The 23,241-nt window shown below is 36.5% G+C and overlaps 1 protein-coding gene and 1 pseudogene across 1 annotated transcript; both read right to left on the reverse strand.

The window, feature by feature from the left end:
* Positions 1-4,300: 4,300 nt before the first annotated feature.
* On the reverse strand, positions 4,301-6,364 carry LOC132296332 (receptor-like serine/threonine-protein kinase SD1-8). The gene is made up of 5 exons (XM_059794542.1): positions 6,320-6,364; positions 5,537-5,659; positions 5,392-5,452; positions 4,868-5,106; positions 4,301-4,429 (listed from the first exon to the last, which is right to left on the reverse strand). The coding sequence occupies exons 1-5, from the start codon at positions 6,362-6,364 to the stop codon at positions 4,301-4,303; spliced, it is 597 nt and encodes a 198-aa protein (XP_059650525.1).
* Positions 5,569-8,100, reverse strand: LOC132296333 (G-type lectin S-receptor-like serine/threonine-protein kinase At4g27290; annotated as a pseudogene).
* Positions 8,101-23,241: the final 15,141 nt, after the last annotated feature.

The following is a 23,241-nucleotide window of genomic DNA, read 5'->3' on the forward strand; positions in this document are numbered from 1 at the left end:
AAACTATTTTGTAATTTGTGTTCGTTTTAAAATATTACTTGTTTGATATTCCCTCGGGTTTGGGCATGGGCCTGATCAACCCGTGTCTCGGATCCGAGGGGTATCACATCATCTGTAAGTTTAATCCTTATCGTAATCTGTAATCCTATCTTAATGTGTAATCCTTATCGTAATCTGTAAAGCCTATCTCAATCTGTAATCCTTATCGTAATCTGTAAAGCCTATTTCCATCTTTTGAGATAGTGTGTTAATTTGACAACTTTCCCTTATCCATAGGTATTTAAATTATACATCTATCACCTGCCATCAATTTCTCAACAAATTCCCGTTGCCTAAAGTTGATTCCCATGAATTCTTAATTCTAAAACAAATTAAAAATTCACGGAAAGTTTTCAAATAAGAATAATAAGAGATGATAATATGCCAACCCCACCCACTTATCATTGTCCTATTAAAATGCTTGAACAGTGGGCAAAGCTAACTTTTCACCAGTATGTGACTTGAAAAAAATAAAATTATCTATGTATTTGCATTACAATCTTTCTTGTCTTATGATATATATATATATTTTTTTCAAAATAATAATAATAATAGTATCAAGAATTTGGTAGTCCAAAAAAAAAAAAATCTTGATATACATCAAAAACACTAGTACAACAATGTACAACAATATGTAATGGGCTTAACTTTTATCAAAGTTATTTTGTCAATAACAAGAAACTTACATACACAACAAATAATACATTAATTGATGTCATTCAATTAATGGGTAAAATGGTAAGAAACTCACACACACGACTCACAAACTCACTTTGCTCATGTGGAGATCCGAACTATCACCATCCACTTTGAGAGATAGAGAAAATACCACTAACTACTGAGCCACAAAGCTCTTGGTGTTTGTCACATATATTTCACACAGCAAGTTATTGTATATTCGGTTAGTTTAAGGATATTTTATAATTCAAGGGTTACTTGCAAATCGGTAATAATTCAGATAGTTATATAACTTATATGCAATTTACTTTTATTAGCAATATATATATATATATATAATATTTTTTCATTAGTAAGAAACACACCCAATTCACACACCCACTTATATATATATTTCTTGAAGAAATAATTCAATTAATCCAATCTAATAATTTTTTCTTTTTAAATTTCTAAAAGAATATATATATATATTTTTTCTTACCATCTTGAAAGAGAGAATTTCAAATCACAACATAGATTAGAAGACATGTTCGGCAAATTCCAACAATCATAGTGGCAAAAAGTAAGAAAATTCTCATGATTCAAGATAATCGTATAATAAATTAATCTCAATAGTTTGAGGAAAGAAAAAAACAAGAAAAAGATAATATATAGTGTTAATATGTTATTCATATAAACAATTAGGCACCAAGGATTAGATTGTGAGATTTTGAATGTTCAAGGAGCAAAGTAGATATGTCAATAGTGTATGTGAATTTTCTTATCAATGAAAAAAAGTAAGTATGTAAGTAGCTTTTGTGAGTTTTCTTATCAATGAAAAAATATAAGCAATTAGGCTGACATTAATTTTGATGCCAGTAATTCGATTCAGCCCGCGAAGATCATTGGGCTTTGGTAGAGCTGATAAGTTGGGTTTCAACCATGGCCCATTCCTCTAACAACAAAGCCTTATAAACCCCCCATTTTCCTCCATGGCCCATTTTCCATAACCACTATTTTTTCTCTCACATTCTATCTTTATGTTACAAAGACAAGGAGATTGAGGTGCTTTCTAATGGAAGTATGAAAATGGGTGAGGTCTACAGAGCCACCTCTGTCGTGTGGAAGCTATCCCACACCAGATCGGACAGACTCTCAAATCATCGCCGTTGGCTGGCACTACCAATTGGTATTTTATTTTTATTTTTTTCAATTAGCAGACTCAGTTCCTATATATATATATATATATATATATGAATCGATACATACATTACTTACTTAATTGAATGATTTATGTTGTTTTTTGGTTGGCGACATTGATCAATTGTTGGCTTAGACTCTACATGGAAACACCAGTTACAGAGTTTTGTCCCTATTATATTGAAATTGATTTTACTGGTTCGTTACTATAGATTTCGTTGTGATTGCTGCCTTGAAAATAGTCTAACATTTTAATTTTGTGTTAATTCTGGAGTTACTAAATAAATTGATCCGTAGCAGACCTTTCTTTCATATGTTTCTTTTCTTTTCTTGATCTGCCATGGTATATATATATATATCCATATATATATATATATAGGGTAAAGTGCAAAAAAACCCCCTCTACAATCGATATAGTGTATATCAGTCCCTGTGTGGTAAAAAAAACCCCTATATTATCAATTTGGTGCAAATAGGTCCTGTGTGGTGTAAAATGACGATAATACCCTCACTTCAGTTGAATAAATTAATAATTATAAATACCGGCCATGTAAAATGACCCTTTTGTCCAAATTTGTGTAAAATTATGTTTGTTTGGCAGGAGGATAAAATAAAACCTCAAATTGTATAAAATAGGGATAACCTAATCCTGAATATAATTAAAACTAAAACCAAACATTCCCCAACCTCCATTACCACCACCCATCACTGCCTAACCCAACCTCCATTACCCCCACCCATCATTGTTCGCCACCACCAAACAGAAGCAAAATCCAATTAAAATTAAGACCAGGTCCAAGGAGCTCCAACAACAGCTCGCTTCCACTGGAGAGGTACCTAGCAGCGAAGAACATCAGGTAACCGTAGACGATTATGAGGAAGAGATTGCCGAGTACGGTGGTGGTGCAGGGCAGGAAGCCGTACGTCTGATCGCAAGACTCATCCACAAAGAACCGATTGAGCCGGAGAAATTATGGACCCCGCAAACCATCTTGGACACCGTCGGAGATGAGATCTGAGGATGGACGGCCGGTGATGAATCGGCCATAGGAGAGGTCGCAGAGGATGAGAAAGAGGAGAATAGTTGAGAGGAAGGTGGGAGATAGTCTGTGAGCCATGTTTGGAGCTTTGTTGATGTGTGTCAGAGATGGATATGCATATCTGTATGTGTATATACTATATATATATATTTTTAGATTTAATCTTCTCTAGCCATCATCAACGTCACCACCACCGTACCTTCGCTGGAATCGTGACATCCTTACAGTCATCGTCATATCGTTTTTGCCGGAGTAGTTGCTGATTCAGTCCTCTTTGCTCGCTGATTCAGTCACGCCACTAATAGATGCTCATCGTCGCTGCCCTCTTGTTGCATCGTTGTCGTAATATTCATTCTCTAGTCGCCGTTGTGAAGCTCTCGCTGGTTGCCGTTGCATAATTGAAAAAACAAGTTATTTTTTCCCAAATCAACCCATCATCACCTCCAATTGAAAATCAAAGCTGCTTTGTTGCTTTTTCCCAGCCCACACCAACCCATCATCACCTCTAATTACCCAATATATCACCTCCAATTACCCATCATCACCTCCACACCAACCCATCATCATCAACGACAAAAGCAAAATCAAGAGATATAATGTTTTAATTAAGGTTGATTTTGTGATTAGTTTGGTTTGATTTGCCAAATCAGCGTCAAGGTATTTGGGTTTTGAACGTGGTCACCGGAGAAGATGTATATGTATGTATGTATGTATATCTATATATATATATATATATATATATATTGTATAATATAACAATAGAGAGAGAGGGAGAGAGACAAATTTGGTTTTGAGGGGTTATATGCACAAATAGGTGAGGGGCAAAATGGGAAACAAAAGGGTAAAATGGGGTAAAGGTGGTCAGAGGGACTAGTTCTGCACCATTTTTGAATTTTGTGGACTTGCATGCACATTTTCAAAAAGTAGGGACTAGTTTTGCACAAAGTCTATATATCGGGGGGGGTATATATATATAAATTGGGCCTATTGGCACTTTGGAAGTATTGCTATTGTCAGTGAAGCTAACTATAATAAAATTATATATATAGAAAGATGGGGATCGCTGGCTCATAGAATAGTCCCACACAGTGATGGAGTCACCATTTACTTAGAAGACTAAATTGAAACCTGCTGTCAACTTGTCAACAAGTTTAGATAGGTTCATCTTCTAGACACAAAGTTGACTTCAAAATTAAAATCATTTGTATATATATACATTACAATAATTTTTTTTTTCTCTTGAACTAGCAATTTCTTGATTGGCATCAACTCCATCAGTCAGCAGTACCTAATAGGTGCATCCTTTATCTTCCTTCCATTATCGTCATTGTCAATTTATTTCCGGTATGGCATCCCTCACTTGTTCATGTCTCTTCATCAATGGAACTTCTTTCTACAAAGAAACCAGGTTCTTTGGGTTGAGGCAATGTCAGCTCCTCGTTACTCAACATAAAAACAACCGATGACATGATTGGTCTGTCTTTTGACAGTTTCTGAACACATAGTAAAGCTACTTGAACACATCTTAGCACTTGAGATTCAATGTAAGAATTTTCCAATCATGGATCCATTAGTTCCAGTGCTTTGTGTTCATTCCACAGCAACCAAGCCTATAACAATCACATCGTCAAACTTAGTGATTCGCATAGAAAGCTAGAGAGAAAAATAGAATAAAATAAGAATACATTTCACCATAGATAGTTACATGTCCCAAAAGCGAATGATAGTGATCAGGATGGTGAAATTTCCTGTTCCTCTTGCCACTCACCATTTCCAATAAAAGCACACCTAAGCTAAGACATCAGATTTTACTGAAAATTTCCCATCAATGGCATACTCCGGTGACATGTAACCATTGCATAAAAATATCAAATTTAAGCATTTGAAAATTAATGAACAATTACTTTCTGAGATTTGTTTGCAGAACTTACTATGTTCTGATTATTCGCTTTCGTTTTGGCAACAATTTGATCCCTCCCAAAACATCTTGATATCCCAAAGTCTGAAATTTTGGGACTTAGTTCATCATCTAGTAAAATGTTGCTGGCTTTGAGATCCCTATGAATGATTCTTAATCTTGAATCCTGGTGAAGGTAGAGAAGTCCCCTTGATATGCCCATAGCAATTGCAAATCGTTTTTCCCATGGAAGTTCTAGTCCTTTATTCTGATCTGCCCAACATTTTCATCCATATAAGTTCTAAATCAGTTATCACTTTTACAATAGAGCAGAGGACTCTGCTGCATGAATGCATAAACTGAACTATGAAATTGATCTAATAAGATAGATAGTCAAGAGAACTAGACCAAAAATGAAATAGTCCAAGCTTTTGTTCGGCATGTACTCATATATTAACATCCTCTCTTCTCCTTCAATGCAACTGCCTAACAGCCTGACAAGATTCCGGTGTTGAAGTTTGGAAATCAAAATAACTTCGTTTTTGAATTCTTGCACACCTTGTCCAGAATTCTTCAAAAGCCTCTTGACTGCTATTTCGTGTCCCGTTGTTAGCTTACCCTACAAATTTTTGAAAAAAAAATGTTAAAATCATGGTGATTCATTTTCTTGATTACATATCGAACCAAAGATTACTAATTTAACCTTGTAAACAGGACCGAAACCACCCTCTCCGATCATATTTGTGGAACAGAAGTTCTTAGTGGCATTCACAATAGTGTCCAGATCAAAAAATGGTAACTCAATGTCTTCACTTAGTTTCCGTACCTGCAAAATAAAAAATGTAATAGATGCATATCGATAATTGTTATCCTTTTTACCAAATAAATAAATACTAGATAACTGTTATTATTCAAATAACCGTCTCGTACACTTAGAGGGAATGAAAACTTACAAAATGTTCAAAATGTCTATCTAAATGCATAAATTATCTAATAAACATGTGACAACTCCCTTAAAATGTATCAATAATCATACCAGAGAGAGGTGGTGGTATACCTCTTTTCTTTCTCCTCCTCTTAATTATACACCAAGTTAACAAGCTGAGGACAAGCAATCCAGAAGTTGTTGATACCACTACGATCAACATCAGTGTCTTCTTCTTCTGATTATGGTCTAAATTTATGAGAAAGTTAGTTCATCATTAGTCCTAAACCTTCATTTGTTGGGCATTCCTTCGGAGCAGCATAAATAAAGGAAATTCTAGACATGAATCCTAAACATTTCATTTGAAGATATTCCACAGTACAAAAAAAAGTGATTAGCATGATTGAAACTGGCCTAAACTAGGTGGATTGAATCCTAAGTACTCATATTTGAGCAAACAAACTCCTTTGAGTTTTGGTAAAATAATTTACGGAGCTGACATCTAAGAGAGTAATTGGAGAATGAGGATATCATAAAAGAGTATAGCACAAGTATGCTTACTGAGTTCAGAAGCTGGCATTCATATGTAGATATCTTGTTCGCCATCGTTGTTATTAAACTCTGAATATCAACTAAATCGCCAAACCAAATCAAACAGCCACTGCCTCCTCCTCTGATATCTGAATTAGCATAAGCTATACAAGAACAATTATTCAAGCACTCTGCCTCACATTCCTCAAGGTTCAGACTCTCCTTCAGTCAAAAGTCTAACAGGTCTGGCCATTTCACATTTTTGAGTTTCACAAATCCCTCTCTGTTCTGGCAATCCAGTGATGTCCTCCTCACGCATCCACTGGACCAATTAAGCAGGTCCCATTCTTCCTGCGATTTTGGAATGAACCCATCCAAGCACTCACATACTGGCCTACTGTTAATTCTGCAAATACCATTGCCTCCACACTGTCCATAATCATCACAGGTATCATTCGGTACTGTATTTATAACGGCCCATTCAGAGCTCCCTTCATTCAGGATGAGGTGTTGTAGCATACCCAATTGATTCAGTGTTAATCTTGTAATATACAAGTTATTAGTCGCCTCAAGGCCTCATACATATAATACACCTCATCTTCACTGGCTATAAAACTCGGTTTACTGACCAGGTTTAACCTCACACCAGCACCGCTAAATCGAACTCCATTCCATGGCCCAGTGCGGTATATCTTCTCTGATGATCCCTTTTTAAGAAAAGGCTGAGGCACCCCACTAATATCAACTCTGTAAGTGAAGTCTCCAGGAGATGGGTCAGTGGCATCTCTCCATGATGTCAAATATCTATTTAGGCCAGTCTTTAATTTCCATCCCAAGTTCATGCTAGGTAGAAGTGTGTCTGATGGGAAATCAAAGCTTTGCCATATGTAGGTACTTTCTGTATCAGCATCAGTATTCTTTTTTAGGACTAGGTTTCCAGAATTCAGTAGCTGTGCAACTGATGAGTTTTGCACAGTTGTTGAAGAATTTGAGGACCAGATGACACCCTTTGTGGCATTGAAGAGCACGAGATTTCCATCGCCGTTGATAGTTAAATTTCCATATGAATCTGCAATTGGGGTTTCCCTGTTTGCTACCCACACCACAGTTTGTGGAGAAATCTTGTAGTACCATATTCCAAGTACAGATTCTTGGAACCACTGGGAGAAAAGAAGCCTAGTTCGAAGCTTTGGCCCGATGATACTAAACTCTCACCATTGGTGATTGATTGATACGGAGTTAAAGTATCAGCTGCAGTGGTGAATTTTGAGGATGAGATTAGCGACTAAAAGATGATGAAAGGAAAGGTATCCATTGGCAATATTTCTTAAAAAAAGGTGACCATGTTTAGGCCATCTATAAGCTATAATTAGGCCAAATTCCACATTGGTGTGCCATTGTAAGTCGAACTTACGTGGGCCTAACTACGATTGATCATCTCAGTTTCTTGATTCATTCCTTTCATTGGATGGGAGGCTTTAAAAAACCCTTGAATTTGGGAGTGCCCCATTTCGTAGGGCAGAGACTTAAAATTTTAAATGTACTGCTTCGGTGATTCGTCACGAATAAATGAGACGTTTTAGTATGAATGTGATCTTTGAGTTTTGCCTACATGTCATATAACCCCTGAACTATGTACACCACTTTACCCCGTAACTATATTATTGACACTTGATACCCCTAACCATCCCTTTTTCTGCAAATTCATATGATCCTTAACTTGCCGTTGAAGACTAACATTAAATTAACACGTGATCGGTAAAAAAGTAAAATGACTGAACCGCCTTCTCCACCTCAACCTCCTCCTTCATCACCGCTGCTACTACCTATAACTCCACCGTACAGAAGTAAGGGAGTTGGCAAAGTGAAACAGGAGAACAGTGATCGGAATTGGGGTTTTAACATGGGGAATCTGTTAGTTAAACAAGAATTAGCAAGAAATGGTTGTTCGTTTCTCCAGCGTTTTTAGTGGAAATATAGATTTTCTCTCATAGATCCGTAGGTTAAAATCCAAATCCTAAGAGCCAAACACTAATTGCATGGACGAACTGTTTGAAAACCAGCAACCTTTAACACAAAGCCCAAAAAAATTAGCAATAAAAATAAAATCACTCAGCACGTTAATTAAGGACCGAAAACATGTATGCTTATGTATATATACAGTGGTATATGATATAGAGAGATGACATCAGTATCAGTGTTAGAGGTTATTGTCCCATGAATTAAGATAAGAAAGTTAATGGGCATATATGAGTAAGTTGGTAGCTACCCAAAAATTCTAAGTTTTTTTTGGAATGTGTAAGAGCAACTCCAATGCTCTCTCATTTGGGCCTCTCTGTTGGGTAAAAAAAGGCCTCTCCAATGGGCTCTCATATTTTGAGATTCTCAAATTTCCTCTCACTTATAGCAGCTGCTAATTTTTTTTTGGCAAGTCTCTCATTTCCCAATACGACGTCGTTTCTCTTATTTATCTGTGGAATCACATCGTCACCCACTCGCATCTCTCTCTCTCTCTCCTTGTCTGTTGCAATATAGAGAGAGAAAAGTTGTCTCCTCCAATCCTACGTCGTCATTCCTTCTCACGTCCTTAGTAACCCTCTCTTGCGAAGCTGGCCTAACTTTGGTTTTTCTTTGTTGGGAACGGATTCTTCTTTCTCTCTAGCCTTGTCTGTTGCAATATGGCTTTTGAACGTCTGATTCTTGTTGATTTTGTAGTTTGCAGGGGGTGTAATGATTTGCCCTAAAAATATATATATATTTAATAAATATATATATGATTTGCCCTAAAAGTTTTTAATCAAATATATATAATTTACATATATATATAATATATATAACTTTTTGAAAAAGGAAAAAAAAATTATATAAAAAAATTAATTCACAAATAGTGGTAAAAAAATTATAAAAAATTTGTTTTTTTTTTTTTTTTTTTGGGTTCCTTTTTTGACTAGATATTTTAGATTTTTTCTTCTTTTTAATTAGATTTAATTTTAGTTTTCTTCTAATATCTACAACTTGACTTGGAATATGCTTAATATTAATATTACTATTGTAAATATACATGAAATGCACCATTGGAGCAAAATTGTTAACATGTACATTTTGATATTGTAACACCTGTCAAAATATAGATTTGACATGCCAAAATAGCTTTTAGTATCGGAGATGCTCTAACCCGTTACAATGATATCAAAGGAGTTTGTGTCATGTCAATCCCACTCTAGGGTGGTGTCTAAGTCCAAGCAAGAGTAGGCATTAAACTTTTGGGTCAGGGGCAGTGACGGAGCCAGGATTTCAAATGAGGGGGGCACACTGCCAAAAAAAAAAAAAATAGTACGGAGTACATATATATATATATATATATATAACAACTATAAAATTTAAAAAGACAAAGAAGAAGAAAATTATTAAAATATAAAAGGAAAAAAAAATGAAAGAATTTTAATAAAAAATAGTTAAAAAGTTTCAATTGAGAAAGAAAAATTTGACTTTTTCTCTTAAGGAAATTTAAGGGATGTGAGAGTAAAAGAGAAAATAAAGAAAAAATAAGAATATAATTTTAGGAATTACAAATTTGAGGGGGGCAATATATAAAATTTTTCATAGAATTTTTTTTAAAAATCACCACATATATTATAGGTTGTTGGCCAACTCAGGGGGGCACGTAGGTCTTCATTGGCTCCGTCCTTGGTAAGGGGAGCCGTAGTATCCAGCCGTTACAATCAGGATCTAAACTTTTAGGCTAGAGTACAAGCACCAGACCCCTTGCAATCAGGATCTTAGCTTTTGGGTCAGCAACTAATGTTGAATACACATGAAAGATGAATTAATGGGCAAAATGGTAATTTATTTTGTTTGTTAACGGGCTATTTCACGGTGTGAGCTTTTGTGTCTTTTTTTTTTACTTTTTATATTAGGAGGGTATTTTGTAATTGAATGTCTTGGAGGACAAGCTCAGCGCCGGGTCTGTTACAATCAACATATAAAGCCTAGTCCCATTGACCATTAGAAGTTGATCTTTTGAAATTCCACATTTGTGTGCTCTGAAGTCCACTCTTGTGGGCCTCACTGTGTTTGATATTCTTGAATCCCTATCCATTGTTTTTATTTTTACTGATGTAACTTGTAAAAACGATATAGGTTGGTGTCAATTTGTATATGTTCCGTGAGGAAGTTTTGTGAAGTTTATGCACATTTTAGTGTCAAAGTTGTGATAATCACACCTCTCTTTCTCCGAGTAATTAATTTTTTGATTCCTTTTTTATTTTTCCCTACAATAATTTTTTTAACCCATCTCAATCGCAAAAGGCTATGTAACAAAAATGTCATATTTATATAAAAATATCACTAAGCTGCTATAACAAGATAACATCTGAAAATCCTGCAGGGTAGTCAGTTGGTCAGACTTTGGATTTGCTCTCCCATGAACACTAGTTCGAGTCTTCGCAGAGTCATTAGAGGCTTACCTGGTCGTTAACTTCAAGGCCTCGTGGGATTAATCGAGGCACGCTTAAGCTAGCCCGGACACTCACGATTATAAAAAATAATAATAATAAATAAATAAATAGCATATGAAAAAATATATATGAAGTGCACATCTTGTATAATTTTCATACTAAGTTTAATTTTGAATAAACAGATAGTTAGCCTAGCATTTTTAAAAATATATATGTATATTTTTTATTGGCAATAAATTTACAAATCCTACACCCTGCAGTGAAGTTTGGCTCGTGCACTAAGGATGGTCATATGTACACAGCTTAGGATTTATTTTCCCATGTTTATATTGATCATGTTGTCTCCAAATCATTAAACATTATTGTTTCATAAAATTTAGGGTAAACTATCCTCACACAGTCAAAATAGGTCCTTATTACAAAAAATTATTCATTACAATCATTGCAACGATGACTTGATAGAATGGACAATTATAAACACTCCACTGCCCATTTGGCAACCACAGTTGTTTTGTGTTTTTGTTTTGACCCAAAGTAAAAGCAATGTTTTTGCTTTTAGGGTGTGTTCAACACTATTTAGAAGGTTGTTTGGTAACATAAATTTGTTACAAAATTTTTAGAAGTAAAAACATGAAAGCATGTTTGGTAAAAAGTATTCAAGTTTGAAAATTTGAATAGTTAGTTAAAAATGTTAGTTTAGAAATTACTAGTATTATTATTATTATTTTTATTATTTTTTAAACAGTGCTTTGTTGTCGTGCGGAAGCAAATAAAAGTATCATTTTGATGCTTTTGATTTTAGCCTCAATTTAGAAGCACTTCGATACTATTCAAAAGCACATTAAATATTACTGAACATATTTTATGCTTTTGCTTCACTATAGTATACTAGCAAAAAAAAAAAAAAAACACGGAACAAAAGTATTAGCCAAACAGGCCCTAAAGTAAAATGGACCTATAATAGAATCAAAAAACTGATAAATATGTATTGGTGGAGTATTCATAATCTCTGTTTTTGCACCACTTTTTTTCTTATTATATTAACCACACTTATGGCGTTTAAGTGGTCATGGATGTAAAAAATTGTCAAATGTGTATGAAATGTCAAAATAGGCCTTATTACGATAACAACACTTTCAGCGGTTTAAGTGGTCATGGATGTAAAAAATTGTCAAATGTGTATGAAATGTCAAAATAGGCCTTATTATGATAACAACACTTTCAGCGGTGAAGTGGTCAAGAATGTCAAAAATGTCAAATGCATATGAAAAAAAAACACCTTGTAAATCACTGTGTGGTCACGGATGTCAAAAATGTCAAATGCGTATGAAAGAAACACCTTGTAAATTAAATTGCTGTTGTAACTTGTAAGGCTTGACAATTACAACAGCGGTGGAGGTTGACACATCTTGTCAAACCAGCCATACCAGCAACTAATATTTTTTTTTTTTTTTTTTTTTTTTTGGAAGTTAAGGTTGAATATATATACATATATATATAAAAAATAGAATGTACAAGGAAAGCCCAAAGCATGGACCTAGTCCAAAATAGTGGACAAGGCCCAAAGCATACAATAACCCAATCACAAAACAGGGTCCAACCCACAATAGCGAAGACATTTCTAGTCTAGGGCATTCTAGACTACCCATGTCTAAGCCTCAGTTCATTCCGGTGAGAAAGCAAATTAGGGCACAACACAGCCCTAACTCAATCGATCTAGCGGCTCCGGTGAACGATTAGACGTCCTGCATGAACAGAGTCGCGCACCAACAACTAATGCTGAATAACACATGAAACACGCCTTTCAATTAATGGGCAACATGGTAATTTCGGTTGTTTGTTAATGGCTATTTCATGTCGTCACTTGTGTGTGTTTGCGTGACTTTCCGTGTTTTGAAAGTATTTTATAATTGAGTGAGGTAGGTTATATCATATATGCAATTTACCTTGAATTTTATTAATAATATATTTCTTAGACCTTTTAAATCATGACAGATTTTTCATTTCATTTTTTAAATAAACTAACACCCCAATTAGGTTGCTACAAAGACTTTTCTTGACCTTTTATTTTGAAAAGTAAAGAAATACGTTAAACTCTGTATAAAAAAATATTATCAATGAAAGAAGGAAATGAAAATTGGAGAAATTGTTTGACAAATAGCAAAAGTTAAGAGGGATATCATGATTCAAGTCAATCTATAATAAATTAATTAATCTAAAAAATTTTAAGAAAAGAAATGGCAAAAGTATGAAAACCCCCTGAAGTTTTACCAAATGAGCAAAATACCCCCTTGTGGTATAAAAGTGAGCATGTCAGTCCCTGTAATTTAAAAAATAAGCAACTTGTCCCATGAATTTGAGTGTTGCTTTCCAGTCGATGTGTACATTTATCAAACTAACCATTATGATTAATTTTGTTTAAAAAAGACAAAAATTCTCAAAAGGCAAAATACCACAAATGCCCTTTATAGTAAACTAAAGCCTTTTGCCTAAATTTACCAATATTGGAGAGGTAGGTGAGCCCATAGTTAAAGGTTGACTAATTTAATGGATTAATGTCGGCAGTTACTACCACCCAATCTCTCAGGCAATGTTGACTGACTTAATAGATTAATGTCGGCCGTTACTACCACCTACTACCACCTAATCTCTCAGGCAATGTACGTGGGGTATATAGAATCTCAATCTCAACAAATATTATTATTACTTTTTTGGTGAAAGGGGATAAATTACCAAAAACCAATCCCCATAAATTATTTTTATTTATTTTTTATTTTTTATGTGAAGGGGGAGATATTGCCAAGCAATTTTATTTTATTTATTTTTTTTCACACTCTCTGTTTCAGCATGCTAGCAAGGGCGTTGAATGAGATAACCAAATTTTCACCGCCATGGTTTAATTCTAGGTTTACATCTTCATTTGAAATTTAGTATAAAGACAGATAATTGAGGGTTCATAATTAGACTGATAAGTTCATGTTTGTGTATATACATATATGTATATATATTTGTAGTTCTAGGTTTTCATGCAGAGACAATGTCATATTGGATTCCATATGCTGCTTTTGATTATGAGGTTTTTCGGGCAATTTTGGTCCGGGTGACCTCTTTCTTAGTTGGAGTACAATGGCGCACTTAAGAGGAAACATGCCATTTGATTAAGACTCATCCTTCATCGATCCAGCTAGCTTCTTTGATGATTCATTTATTTCATCCATTTGATGAAAAATCTAGTTTTGAACGTTAGTTGAAGGACATAGTTATTGAAGAATTTAACCGTTGTGTTTTAAATACCACTAACATTTTCAATGGGGAAAGTAATACTTAGTTTTTCAATTGCCATAGAAAAATTCTGAATATTATCAGAAAATGGTCCATTGCTGCACACAAATAGGCAAGAATGAAAGTGAGAAGATACTTTTGTATATATATATATATATACACACACATGTATAAGGTTTTTTTTTTTTTTTTAATTGGTACTCACACACACATATTTCTTCTGAGACTTGAACTCCTGACTTTCTTTTGGAAGGTAAGAGGCCGATACCGCTAAACCATTGACCCGTTGGTTACATGTATAAGTTTACATGAGAGAGAAAAAGAACAGAGCTCCTTGTTATTCCATCAACCCTAAACATAAAAAGGTTTATATACAAAGATAAGAAAGGCCTATTTGCATAATAACAACAAAATCTATATATAATTACAATCTGATCCCAACATAAATATATATGTTTACATATAAATGTGCTACATACAATTACAATCTTACAATCTGACCCCAACTTTTGTATATATTATAATTGGGCATGTATATATATATATTATAATCGAGTATGTTCATGAACCCATTCTCGAGCCCAATTCGTGAACAGTTCATGAACAAATAAGACAAGTATACTGATGTTCAGACTTGGCTCGTTTATAAATCGAGCCTCATAATTCGGCTTGAACTCGGTTCACTTATTTAATAGATGAGCTCGGGCCAAGTAATTAACGAGCCGAGCCCAAGTCGTTCGTGAACGACTCGGCTCGTTTGCAGCCCAAATTAAAGGAATGAAAAAACCTTTATATAGGAGGGGGTTATAATCGTCGTATTTTGGGGTAGTATTGAAATTAATATAAAAGTACAAGTCAAAGCAACCTATAGTCAAATTAGGGAGGCAATTTGCTCATTTTTTAAACTATAAAGACTGTCTTGCTCCCTTTTATACCACGGATTTTTACTCATTTGGTGAAACCACATAGAGGTTTTTCTACACTTTGGCCAAAAAAAAAAAAAAACCTTCTCTAGTGTTATCGACATAGGACAGGAATTAGGAATTTATAACTTTAATAGCTCGCTTTAATTCTTTTTGCTAGGGTCGTTAATTATTTCTTTGTAATGTCATTTGAAACATAGACTGAGGTCTTCAAATCCCCCAAAATAATGTATTACTATAATTGTAGTGAGTCTAACAATAAAACAGTTACAGTCTTACAGATAGAAATAGTATAGTCACCATTTTCTTAAAATAAATTGAAACCTAGCTAGTCAATTTCTCAACTAATTCACACTATTTACTTAGAAGACTAAATTAAAACCTGCAATCAATTTATCAACTAACTCCCAGCGCCTAAAAGTTACATCACCATTTTCTTAGAAGACTAAATTGAAACCTGCAATCAATTTCTCAACTAATCTCCACAGCCTAAAGTTAATTCCTTCATAAAGAGGTAGGTTCATCTTCTAGACACAAAGTTGACTTCAATTCTTAATTCTAAATAATAATAATAATAAATAAATAAATCCTCAAACGGAATAGTCAATTTAATGTGGAATGTCAAAGGAAGTTCTCAAATTAAAACGGTAACAAATGAGAATATATCAACCCCACCCACTTCTCATTATCCAATTCTTATGAATAACAGTCAAAGCTAACATTTCACAAGTATGTGATTTAAAAAACAAAATCATCCATATATATATTACAACTATTAATTTATTTATTTTACTGTCTTGAACTATCAACTTTTTTATATGCATCAACTCCATCACTACAACATGTTGTATGCAATAGGTAAAACTTCTATCTGGCTTTCTATCTGGCTTCCATTATTGTTATTGTCAATTCATTTCTAGTATGGCAACTCTCACCTGTCGATGTCTCTGCATCAATGGAACATCTTTATACAAAGAAACCAGGCTGTTTGGGTTGAGGCAATGTCATCTCCTCATTACCTAACATGAGAACAATCGATGACATGATTGTTCTGTCTTTTGCAAGTTTCTGAACACATAGTAGACCCACTTGAATGCATCTTAGTACTTGAGATTCAATGTAAGAAATTTCCGAACATGGATCCACTAATTCCAGAGCTCTGCGTTCATTCCACAACATCCAAGCCTTTAACAATCACAATTCTCAATTTTTAGTAATTCACATAGAAAATTAGAGAGAATAATAAAATAAAATAGAATACATTTCACCATACATGTCCCAAAAGTGAATGATGGTGATCAGGATAATGAAATTTCCAGTTCTTCTTGCCACTCACTATCTCCAATAAAAGCACACCAAAACTAAAGACATCAAATTTTACTGAAAAATTCCCTTCTATGGCATACTCGGGCGACATGTAACCACTGCAAAAAATTATCAAATTTAAGCATTTGAAAATCATGAACAAGTACTATCTGACATGCGTCAAACTTACTGTATCCCAATTACTCGCTTTGTTTTGGCTTCAATTTGATCTCTCCCAAAACTTCTTGCTATACCAAAGTCTGAAATTTTGGGATTCAGTTCATTATCAAGTAAAATGTTGCTGGCTTTGAGATCCCTATGAATGATTCTTAATCTTAAGTCCTGGTGAAGGTAGAGAAGTCCCCTTGATATGCCCAAAACAATTTCAAATCGCTTTTGCCATGGAAGTTCTTGTCTTCCATTCTGATCTGCACAACATTTCCATCCATATAAGTTTTAAATCAGTTGATAGGACACTTCATCGCTGGGCAGAAGCATAGGAGACCAGCAACACATTTACTGAATGTGAAGCAGCAGAAGGGAGAGCCTCTTCGTGATTATATAAGTCGTTTTAACACTGAAATGCTGCAAGTAGAAGAAGTGGACGACAAGGTTGCCCCACAGCCTTTATGGGAGGACTACAGACTTCTAAGTTCCTATTTTCCTCATCAAAGGAAGCCCCTACGAGCATGACAGAGTTAATGGTTAGAGCACGGAAGCACATGAACGCTGAGGATGCGATGAATGCACGAAAAAACAAAAATGGTGAAGATAAGAGGTCAGATAAGAAGAGGCCAGCACCCAGCACTAGTGAGGAAGGGGAATCGAAGTACAAGAAATTCTCAAAGAGCTAGGCTGACAGATCGTCTCGCCGTCCAGTAAGCCCAAGAAAGTATAATAGCTACACCCCCCTAAATACATCTGTAAAACAGGTTTTTCTGCAGATTCAAGATGACGCATCATTGAAATGGCCACCAAAGCTAAAAGCTGATCCAACAAAGAGTTCTCGAGATAAATACTATAGGTTCCACTGGGACTATGGATATAACACAAAAGATTATTTTAACCTCAAAAACCAGATTAAGAACCTTGTTCGTAAGGGTCATTTATGCAAATTCAGGACGGGAAATGAAAAAGGAGGCTCCAACCCAGATCAAGAGGGCCGAGATGATCGCCCTCCTCAACACCAACCAATGGGTGAAATCAAAATTATATCAGGTGGTTTCGCTAGTGGTGGGGAGATGAGTTCGGCTCGGAAGGCTCATGCCAGGAGAATTCAGAGTTTTTCAGAGGTGAATGAAGTTGGAATGACAAGTTCTCCAACAAAATTACCGTGAGTTGAGGAGCCGGTCATAACCTTTTCTAAAGAAGATGGCAAGGGAATTCGCCAACCCCATGATGATCCTCTGGTAGTTGCTAATTTCACTATTCGATGAATTTTGGTAGACAATGGTAGCTTGGCTGACATACTATTTCTTGGGGTGTACGACAAATTGAAAATCGGCTAAGAGAAGCTCCGACCCATGAAGTCACCAATGGTGGGATTTTCAGGCGACAAAATATATCCATTGGGGGCAGTTACCCTTCCAGTCACTGTAGGAGACAATCCAAAGCAGGTCACTGTAATGGTGGACTTTGTAGTGGTGGACTACCCATCATCATATAACATCATTCTGGGGAGGATAACATTAAATTCCATGAAAGCAATTACTTCCACTTACCATCTCCTGATGTGTTTCCCAACTGAATATGGTATGGGAGAGCTAAGAGGGGACCAAACAATGGCTCAAGAATGTTATGTCGTCTCTCTCAAAAAAATAAAATCGCAAGAGGCACTTACGATTGAAAGGTTGGAAGGGAGAGATAGGCCAGACTTTCATAGAGCGAAACCTACAGAGGAGCTAGAAGATGTCATCCTTAGTGATGGTGAGCCCGAGAAGAAAGTGAGTATAGGGTCTTTACTCCCCCCAGGTATCAAAGATGAACTTACTCAATTGTTTAAAAAGAATCGAGATATATTTGCATGGGCGCATGAAGACATGTCGGGTATAGACCCTACTATCATGGAGCACCGCCTAAATGTAAATCATAACTTCAAACCTGTTAGACAAAAGAGGAGGACTTTCGCTCCAAAGAGGAATCAGGCTATATCAGAAGAGGTGGAAAACTCTTAAAAGCCAACTTTATTCAAGAGGTGTACTACCCCGATTGGCTGGAAAATGTGGTCCTAGTGAAGAAGGCAAATGGAAAGTGGAGGCTATGTGTGGATTTCACCGACCTTAACAAAGTTTGCCCGAAGGACAACTTTCCTCTCCCAAGAATTGATATGCTCGTTGAGGGAACGGCTGGATACGAACTACTAAGTTTCATGGATGCATATTCTGGATACAACTAGATCTCTATGTATGCCTCAGATAGAGAAAAAATGGCTTTCATTACTGATAGAGGTTTGTACTGTTACAAAGTAATGCCTTTTGGGCTCAAGAACGCTGGTGTTACATATTAGAGGCTAATGAATACAATGTTTAAGCACCAAATTGGTAGAAACATAGAGGTATATGTTGATGACATGTTGGTGAAGAGCTTAAAAGCTGAAGACCATTTAACTGACCTGTAGGAGACTTTCGAGGTACTGATGAAACTCAACCCCAGCAAGTGTGCCTTGGGGGTTTCCTCAGGAAAGTTCTTGGGATATATAGTAAGCAGAAGAGGAATTGAGGCCAATCTAGAGAAGATCCGAGCAGTTGTTGACATGAGATCGCCAAGATCAACCAAGGATTTACAACAACTAACAAAGAAGATTGCCGCCTTGAGTAGGCTAATCTCTCAGTCAACTGACAGGTGTCTACTTTTCTTTCGTGTGCTGAGGAAGGCTTTTGAATGGACCCCAGAGTGTGAGCAGGTATTCAAAGAACTAAAACAATACCTTAGTTCTCCTCCACTACTATCTCGAACCATACCAGGAGAGGAACTATATATATACCTTGCGGTCTCCACGACAGCTGTCAGTTCAGCCCTGATACGAGAAGAAGAGGGAGTCCAAAGGCTAGTGTACTTCGTAAGCAGAGTACTCAGGGGTGCGGAGGAAAGATATCCAAGGATGGAACAGTTGGCCTTTGCTTTAATTGTGTCTGCCAGGAAACTAAGACCATACTTTCAAGCGCATACGATAGTAGTTCTAACAGATCAACCCCTTCGATAGGTCCTACACAAGCCAGAGAGCTCTGGTCGACTAATGAAGTGGTCAGTAGAGTTAGGAGAGTTTGACTTTTAGTACAAGCCAATAACAGAAGTAAAGGCTCAGGTGTTGGTTGATTTCTTAGCTGAGTTTACCCCTTCAGAAGAGGAGAAACAACCCCAATTTTCAACAGAACCAAGTTCAAGTGTGCAGATGGGCCTAGAAGTAGTCTGGAACTTATTCGTGGATGGTCATCTAATATTTAGGCTAGTGGAGCCGGGCTTATTCTTGTCTCCCTAGAGGGAGAAAGTATACAGTACACACTTCAGTTTGGTTTCAAAGCAACCAACAATGAGGCAGAGTACGAAGCCTTGGTAGCAGGATTAAATGTGGCAAATGCCCTAGGGGTTGGGTAATTAAAGGTATACACCTACTCCCAGCTGGTCGCTGGACAAGTTCGAGCAGAATATGAGGCAAGGGACGAGAAGATGAAGAGTTACCTGCAGAAGGTGGAAGAATTAAAGAATCACTTCCAGAGATTCTCAATTCATCAAATACCACGAGAAGAGAATGGGAAAGCAGACGCCTTAGCCCGGCTAGCTACTGTATTGGAACTTGAGATTAATAAGACTATACCACTGGAATATTTGGATGAACCATCTATATCTTAGGAGAGACATATTGAATTGCAACAAGCGATATTGAGTGTGGAATGGGCAGATCCTATCATCAGATATATCAAGGATGGGGTGTTACCGATAGACCGAGCAAAAGCTAGAAATGTCAAGATGCGGGTAGCTAGGTATACACTTATCAAAGGGGTGCTATATAAGAGAAGCTTCTCTATGCCGTATTTACGATGCGTTTCTAGCGAGGAAACTGACTACATTTTGAGGGAGATCCACCTAGGAGTATGTGGAAACCATATTGGGGGTAGGTCACTTGCTAACAAAGCCATCCGATAAAGATACTATTGGCCCACCATACAGAAAGATGCACTTGACTTTGTTAAAAAATGTGACAAGTGTCAATGATTTGCCAACATCCTGAGACAACCGTCAGAGGAGATGACTCCCATGTCAGGACTATAGCCATTTGCTCAATGGGGAATGGACTTGATTGGCCCTCTCATCAAGGGTAAAGGGCAGATTAAGTATGCCATTGTTATGGTTGATTACTTCACTAAATGGGTAGAAGCTAAGCCTCTGGCCAAGATCATAGAGAACAATATAAGGAACTTCGTGTGGAAGTCAATAGTTTGCAGATTTGGGATTCCTAGAGTGATTATCACAGACAATGCAAAATAGTTCTACAACTCTCACTTCAAAAATTTTTGTTTCGAGCTTGGGATTCAAATCCATTTCTCATCGCCAGGACATCCCCAGGCGAATGGACAGGCCAAGGTCACTAACAGAACAATCCTTCAGATGATCAAGACTTGACTCGATGCTTCAAAGGGACTGTGGCCTGAGCAGCTGCCAAGTGTACTATGGGCTTATTGTACTACTGTAAGGACTCCCACAGGGGAAACCCCTTTTCTTTTAGCGTTTAGAAGTGAAACAGTAATCCCTATAGAGATTGGCCTAACAAGCTTTAGGACGGAGCACTATTAGCCCAAGCAGAATGAAAGGGAGTTGGAAGCAAGCTTAGACCTGATCGAAGAAAGGAGAGACCAAGCCCATATTAGGATGGCTGCCTATTAACAGAAGGTTTCCAAGTATTACAATGCTTGGGTCAAGCCCAGGAGGTTCTCAGTAGGAGATTTAGTACTCCGCAAGTTACTCAAGCAACTAAGGATTTAACCATAGGGAAATTGGGTCCCAAATGGGAAGGGCTTTACAAAGTTACGCGGTGTCAGTGGTCAGGAATATACTGGTTGGAAGACTTAGAAGGAAAGCCATTGCCTCACCCATGGAATGTTGAGCATTTGAAGAAATATTATCAGTAAACAATTTCAGTTTAATCTCAATTTATTATTTGGTTTTGCTAATACTTTTAGTTTCAATAATTGTTTCATTCTCTACGAATGAATATCTTCAATAACCTTGTTATCAACTTTAGTTTTAATAAAGTATTCCCTACTTGGATCAGTTGTTTCAAATAATTCATTATCATTGTGATATGTTAAGATTTTCATGTTAAATGGATGAGTTGAGTACAGTTCATACTAATCTACTTCCCTTATTAAAGGGTGAGCTGGGTGAAACTCATAGTAATCTACTTCCTTTGTTAAAGGGTGAGTTGGGTGAAGCTCATAGTAATCTACTTTCCTTGTTAAAGGGTGACCTGAGTGAAGTTCAAAGTAATCTACTTCCCCTATTAAAGGGTGAGCTGAGTGAAGCTCGTATTCATCTACTTACCTTATTACAGAGACGAGCTAAGTAAAATTCCTCTTAATCTACTTTCCTTATTAAAGGGACGAGCCGACCAAAGATGTCAATAGAATGAAATATAAAATAACATAATACGACAATCGTAATGGCAAAACATAACTGTCCATCCTACTCATCAACCCTACAAATATAAATGGAAAATAATTGCAAAGAAAGAGAAGTTTCAAGTACAAAGAGAAAAATGGGAGCAAATAAATAAATGGCTACATATTTATCCTATTCAGAGTCATTCGCTCCATCTAGTTGAATGACAGAGAAGTCTTGGTCTGCAAATTTAGAAGTAGCACGGTTTCGAAAATCTTCGAAGCCATCAAAGTAGACCTTCGACATAATCTCCTTGAAGGTTGGTGAGGCTTTAAACTTATCAACTGCATTAGATCTTTCCACCATCAGTTTCTGGGACATCTCCTTATCGAGCTTTTGCACATAAGATGCATCACAAGGTTGCTCTGTTTCTAACTTAGCACGTATTGCTTGTAGAGCGGCCTCATGTTTATCACGCTCTAATTGTAAATCGGCTTGGTGTTGGGAGCGAGTAGAAGCCAACATCTTGGTGTAATGCTCCCCTCCTTTTACAGCTAGACACGACAAGTAATACGCATGTGTATTCACCTGTACGCACGTGGGAACAAAAAGTTACAATGAAGAGGAAAAGAAAAGCTAAATAAAAACAGAGGATGGTGCGAGAGTTACCCCGTGCGAGATCATGCATGAGCCGGTCTACAATCTTAGTTGGAGGGCGAGAATTCAGATACATCATATCCTCATTTGACAAAGACTCACTTATCTTCTTAAAGGCAAGTTGAGCATTGCCTAGAACAGATGTTGCTGAAGAGTAGGGATCTGAGGGGAGTACCCCTGCTTTAATAAGGAGTGGCCTAGTCTCATCCACAAGCTAATGAGAGAATTGCGAGTCGGATACATGTGGAGAAACAACTGAAATAGGTAAGACTCTTTGTGCTGTAATAGTAGGCTTTTCTTTTTTCTTCTTGGTGGGGGAAGTAGGTGGGAAGTCACTTGAGCCTTTTTTGAACTGAGCTAGAAGTCTCTTATTAAGTTTTTGGGATCTAGTTATAGAGGACTTGCCAACAGGCTGAGGACCAATCCCATGGGTAAACAAAGTTTGAGGTGTCACGAGTGAAGACCAGTCCCTCACTAAGTGGTTAAAGGCTTCCTTTATTCACTGGAGATCATAAGATGAAATAACAATCTCTTTAAAGCTTGAAAGGACAACAACTCTATTAATAACTCAAACCAAAATTTTTTTGAGTTTTAAAACAAAAGAGGATATCATTATGGACAACTCACCAGTGGAATTCTGACTACACCATGCACGGGGAATGGAAGTCCCTATTCATAAGAAAGAACTTTCATCAGGAGAGAAATCCCAGCCATCACCAGAAACAAAAAAGAA

Source organism: Cornus florida, unplaced genomic scaffold (genome assembly GCF_030987335.1).
Source record: "Cornus florida cultivar Cherokee Brave unplaced genomic scaffold, ASM3098733v1 CherokeeBrave_3.0.0_Hap2_Chr02, whole genome shotgun sequence".
Taxonomy (NCBI): domain Eukaryota; kingdom Viridiplantae; phylum Streptophyta; class Magnoliopsida; order Cornales; family Cornaceae; genus Cornus; species Cornus florida.

What these genes read in the sequence shown, in the direction of transcription:
- LOC132296332 (XM_059794542.1), bottom strand. Translation starts at nt 6,364, where the DNA reads ATGGCGAACAAGATATCTACATATGAATGCCAGCTTCTGAACTCA. An exon ending in GTTTCGGTCCTGTTTACAAG is followed by an intron (nt 5,453 to 5,536) that starts GTTAAATTAGTA and finishes AAAAATTTGTAG; the next exon opens with GGTAAGCTAACAACGGGACA. An exon ending in TTTGAAGAATTCTGGACAAG is followed by an intron (nt 5,107 to 5,391) that starts GTGTGCAAGAAT and finishes AATGTTGGGCAG; the next exon opens with ATCAGAATAAAGGACTAGAA.